The sequence below is a fragment of the Phoca vitulina genome, unplaced genomic scaffold (genome assembly GCF_004348235.1).
Source record: "Phoca vitulina isolate PV1807 unplaced genomic scaffold, GSC_HSeal_1.0 scaffold1980, whole genome shotgun sequence".
Taxonomy (NCBI): Eukaryota; Metazoa; Chordata; class Mammalia; order Carnivora; family Phocidae; genus Phoca; species Phoca vitulina.
The window spans coordinates 1-5729 of NW_022591667.1; the positions used below are offsets into that span (position 1 = coordinate 1).

At 36.2% G+C, this 5729-nt stretch overlaps 1 protein-coding gene across 1 annotated transcript; it reads left to right on the forward strand.

The window, feature by feature from the left end:
* Positions 1 to 50: 50 nt before the first annotated feature.
* LOC116629658 (tRNA methyltransferase 10 homolog B-like) lies at positions 51 to 4966 on the forward strand. Its single transcript, XM_032399893.1, has 2 exons — positions 51 to 239; positions 3966 to 4966. The coding sequence occupies exons 1-2, from the start codon at positions 51 to 53 to the stop codon at positions 4959 to 4961; spliced, it is 1185 nt and encodes a 394-aa protein (XP_032255784.1). The 3' UTR covers positions 4962 to 4966.
* The last annotated feature ends 763 nt before the right edge of the window (positions 4967 to 5729 follow it).

Genomic DNA, 5729 nt, shown 5'->3' on the forward strand with positions numbered 1-5729 from the left:
AAGCCCGAGAACATTCTGTCAACACAGCCCATTTGCCGATCCAGGAATACATGGTCAGATGCCAGAATGAGAAAAACTATCATTCAGAGATATTGGCCATCAATCAAGTATTTGACATCCTGTCCACATACTTTGAGACTCAAAACTGGCCTGAAGCATTGAAGAAAGGAGTTTCTTCCAGAAAAGGCTACGTTCTTCAGAACTCAGTGGATGATGGACAGCCTAAGGAGCTGCAGAAGGCAAAGTTGCTGGAGGTGTCTTGACTGAAAAGCAGAGCAGAGGCTGGTGATAGCACACACTTGCCTGTACTTGACATCTTGGATCTTCACTAGAATGTAAGTTACTAATAACAGGGACCACATGTTATGCTCCTTTCTATCTCCCATCGTGCCTAGCTCACAGGAAGAGCCCAGATATATGTTGACTAAGTAAAAAGTTTACATAACAAGGAATTAGCACTAAACTACATGGCTCTGGATGTATTAATTCATCTTTTATATACTTGTTTGTGAAATACCTACTCTTTAGAGATAGCTTAACAATTAAATAATTATTGTTCTATAAAAAAAAAAAAAACAAAAAAACAACAAAAAAACCCCACATCCTTTCATTTCTGAAATATCTGCTGATAGCCTGCTATGTGTCTCACGGCCACTGGCACTTTCCTTTCTCCTTTTTTCTCCCCTCCATGCACATCTCAATTTTATTAGTCACAATTTTATAATGACATTGCTTATGGCATTTCATACTCTTACATAATCAAAAATGACAAAAATATTTAATTTATTTTTTTGTTTTGTTTTTTTCTGTTGTTTTTTTAAATTTTATTTTATTATGTTATGTTAATCACCATACATTACATCATTAGTTTTTGATGTAGTGTTCATGATTCATTGTTTGTGTATAACACCCAGTGCTCCATGCAGAGCGTGCCCTCTTTAATACCCATCACCAGGCTAACCCATCCACCCACCCCCCTCCCCTCTAGAACCCTCAGTTTGTTTCTCAGAGTCCATAGTCTCTCATGGTTCGTCTCCTGGAAATAAAACTAAAACACTTTAAATTTTATAGGCATATATGAAAATCTAATTGCATAAATATAAAAATAAATGTTTTAAAAGTAAATATAAAACTAGAGGAGATTTAGGAGTATTCCAGTGTTAAACCTAGTGTTGATACTAGGTGTTCTAATATTATATTTCAGATCTCAAACACTTTAAAATATTGTTTCATTCAAATTTCTTTATAGGACCAAATTGCTTTATATTTGTTTCTCTTTTTAAAAAAAAAGATTTTATTTGCTTATTTTAGAGAGAGAGAGAGAGCACATGCACAATCAGGGAGGGTCAGAGGGAGAAGGAGAAAATCTGAGGCAGACTCTGCTCTGAGTATGAAGCCAAACTCAGGGTTCCATCCCATGACCAAGAGATCATGACCTGAACCCAAGCCAAGAGTCTGATGTTTAATCCACTGAACCACCCAGGTTCCCCTTGTTTCTCTTAATAAAAATAAAACAGCTCTTTGCTAAAATAAATAAATAAATAAATAAATAAATAATAAATAAATAAATAGATTATCAAGTTAGGCTGAAATATATGTACATAAAGAAGTTTAAAATCACCAGAAATCACCAATTTGAATATAAATATAAATCTGATACAATTTATAGTGATGATGATGATTATAGTAACAAGCTAGTGCTAAATAATAAAAATGTGCTGTGTATTTTTCTATGAATAATCAGAATGTCCTCTAGAAAGCTTGGATCAACTTTTGTTTCCATAGATGTATATGTCTAATTCCATATAGATTTGGAAATATAGAATTACTGATGTATGAAAAATAATATTTTGTTTTGTGCTCATACCCTTGAAGAGTGGAATTCTGGCGGGTCTTCATTTGCCATCCCTGAAAATCCTTCCACTGCCCTTCTCTGTCCTGCCTGCCTCAACACATTGGCAGTTAGAACTTTTCAGCATGAGTTTTGACTTGCTGCTCTCTCTTCCATGGGTCAAGCTCTTAGCTGGCTCTGCTAGCACCATTTCTTTACCCTTTCAGACCCAAGATTGGTGACAGTCTCCTACAAATGCTGGTATTTGGCTTATTTTCTGGTGTGTTCCTTAAACATGACCATACCTGTGAATATATTCCATTATTAAATTCTCTCTGAAATCCAACTGAGGGTGCTCTTATATACATTCTATATATACATATATGTATTGATTTCTGTATTGTCTACAATATTCTTGGGCCATTTTATTTTAAACATGAATACTTACCTTTATTGACCTATCCCTCTTTTTTTTTTTCCCTCAGGTTGTTCTTTGTACTCTAAACTTGTTTATGCTGGGACTTCTGTTTGTCTTGTTTTTGTTTGCTTCGCAATAAATATTTTATAGTTTTATATCATCACATTGATCATTTATAATTTATTTTGGAGAAAGAAATAAGATTATTTCCTATTTCTTAGTAGCACCACCCCAGCCAGTTACCCTAACATCGTTTACCGAAGAATTTATTTGTCTCATAATCTCTAAATGCCTACTATATAACATATTACTTTTCCATGTTAACTAGAGTTTATCTCTATTTAAATATGTCACAATCACTATATCTTTTAAGTGGCCATTTTATGTCAAGAATTGTGAAAATTCTGAGAATTTACCCTATTTATAGGTAACAAATTAGCTTGCCACAATTTCATGTAAGCTGATGTGAGACACAAGTATTCTGGGATAGAGACAAAGGACTTTATTACTCCGGATGCTGCAAAACAGCCTGATCTTCATGTTTTAGTTAGATCTCCTTGACACTAACTCCCAAGGGTATGTGGAGTAGAGCCCACAGAGATGTGCACACAGTGTGATCACATCACAGCTGAGAAACTTAAAGCTTAGGGAATTATGAATCTTTTATAAATGACTGAAGGAGGACATTTTGTTTATTATACTGGACAGTAAACAAATATGACCTGTTCACCAGAGGGAGACGCTATCTCAGTCATTCAAAGATGTTTGCTATACAAATATCCTTGAAAATATAGTCAAAAAAGCCAATGCCACTGCATGTAAGATGTGCAGAAATGCAATAGATTCATGGATTAAAATCTACCAACATTAAAGAAACGTAAGAAAAGAACTGATTGAGTGCACAAATTCTGTCAACCGCACTCTGAACGTTTTAATTGATTCTTTCTTTTTACACAGCTAAATCTCCTAGATCGAGATAGACAAATCATCCAAAAATACTGATATTTTTGCTTCCTATTTTAAAAATCTCTGGAGCTATTTTCACTTTTCTTATCTAATTATAGTAACCAGAATCTCCAAAAAGCTTTTAGCATTGTATTCTTAATAATCATTAATTGTACGTTCCTCACTTTAATAAGAACATTACTAGATTTTCATCATTAAATGCAATTGCTGATGAATGATATATACATGAAAACACACAACATAAACATACACACATTCATTTATCAGACTAAGATGTTCAACTCTATTCAGTACATACTGAAATTTTAAGTGGATTTGTGGTTAAAGTTCAGGAGAAATCTCATTGGTCCTTTCCAGGATCTTAAAGAATTTATTTTATTTATTTATTTTTTTAGAGGGTTGGGGAGGGGCAGAGAGAGAAGGAGAGAATCTTAAGCATGCTCCATGTCCAGCGTGGAGCCCCAGGTGGGGTTGATCTCACAACCCTGAGCTGAAATCAAGAGTGAAATGCTTCACCAACTGAGCCACCCAGGCGCCTCCTAAATACTTTTGTTTAATCAGAAATAAAACTAAGGGTGTTACCTTCAGATGAGTGTTTCTTTACTACAGAAAATATTATTTCTAAAATATCCCTATAATGTTAAAAAGAACTATGAAACACAGTGAGAGGTTGTCGTTTTGGTTTTGGGGCTTTTAAAAACACATCCTTTGGATGTGCGCTGCCGAGGCTGCTTGAGTTGAGGGCTTCAGGACTGGAAATTGGAAGGGAGTGTTCAGAAAACAGACTCGCATGTGCTACAGGAGCAAGAGGTCATCCTAGAAGACACAGGAGAAGATAGCATCTCTGAAAGCTTCCGGCTTCTACAGATCAATGTGGAATGCGAACGTCGGGAGGGAGAGACGCTGCCCACAGGCAGTGCAATGTGGTGCTCAAAAAATGTCCAGAGAAAACACAGACACTGGGAAAAGATAGTTGCAGCAAAGAAGAACAAAAGAAAGCAAGAAAAAGATAGAAGAAAGGCCAATTGTGTAGAAAATTCATGCATCTGCCCCCAGCACAGCAAACGTTTTCTGAGATCCTTAACCAAGGACAGACTTTTGGAAGCCAAACACTCAGGACCAAGACTCTGTATTGATCTGAGTATGACCCACCACATGTCTAAGAAGGAATTAAGTAGACTGGCTGGACAGATCCGTAGGTTGTATGATTCAAATAAAAAAGCCAACAGGCCATTTTGGATCTACCTCACTGGATTCACAACAGACAGTCCCCTGTATGAAGAGTGTTTGAGGATGAATGATGGATTTTCTAGTTACCTGCTAGACATAACAGAGGAAGACTGCTTTAGTTTATTTCCCCTGGAAACCCTTGTGTACCTGACTCCTGATTCAGAACATGCTTTTGAAGATATTGATCTAAACAAAGTTTACATCCTTGGTGGACTTGTGGACGAAAGCATTCAGAAGAAGGTGACATTTCAAAAAGCCCGAGAACATTCTGTCAACACAGCCCATTTGCCGATCCAGGAATACATGGTCAGATGCCAGAATGAGAAAAACTATCATTCAGAGATATTGGCCATCAATCAAGTATTTGACATCCTGTCCACATACTTTGAGACTCAAAACTGGCCTGAAGCATTGAAGAAAGGAGTTTCTTCCAGAAAAGGCTACGTTCTTCAGAACTCAGTGGATGATGGACAGCCTAAGGAGCTGCAGAAGGCAAAGTTGCTGGAGGTGTCTTGACTGAAAAGCAGAGCAGAGGCTGGTGATAGCACACACTTGCCTGTACTTGACATCTTGGATCTTCACTAGAATGTAAGTTACTAATAACAGGGACCACATGTTATGCTCCTTTCTATCTCCCATCGTGCCTAGCTCACAGGAAGAGCCCAGATATATGTTGACTAAGTAAAAAGTTTACATAACAAGGAATTAGCACTAAACTACATGGCTCTGGATGTATTAATTCATCTTTTATATACTTGTTTGTGAAATACCTACTCTTTAGAGATAGCTTAACAATTAAATAATTATTGTTCTATAAAAAAAAAAAAAACAAAAAAACAACAAAAAAACCCCACATCCTTTCATTTCTGAAATATCTGCTGATAGCCTGCTATGTGTCTCACGGCCACTGGCACTTTCCTTTCTCCTTTTTTCTCCCCTCCATGCACATCTCAATTTTATTAGTCACAATTTTATAATGACATTGCTTATGGCATTTCATACTCTTACATAATCAAAAATGACAAAAATATTTAATTTATTTTTTTGTTTTGTTTTTTTCTGTTGTTTTTTTAAATTTTATTTTATTATGTTATGTTAATCACCATACATTACATCATTAGTTTTTGATGTAGTGTTCATGATTCATTGTTTGTGTATAACACCCAGTGCTCCATGCAGAGCGTGCCCTCTTTAATACCCATCACCAGGCTAACCCATCCACCCACCCCCCTCCCCTCTAGAACCCTCAGTTTGTTTCTCAGAGTCCATAGTCTCTCATGGTTC

What these genes read in the sequence shown, in the direction of transcription:
- LOC116629658 (XM_032399893.1), top strand. Translation starts at nt 51, where the DNA reads ATGGTCAGATGCCAGAATGAGAAAAACTATCATTCAGAGATATTGGCC. An exon ending in AGCCTAAGGAGCTGCAGAAG is followed by an intron (nt 240 to 3,965) that starts GCAAAGTTGCTG and finishes TGAGGGCTTCAG; the next exon opens with GACTGGAAATTGGAAGGGAG.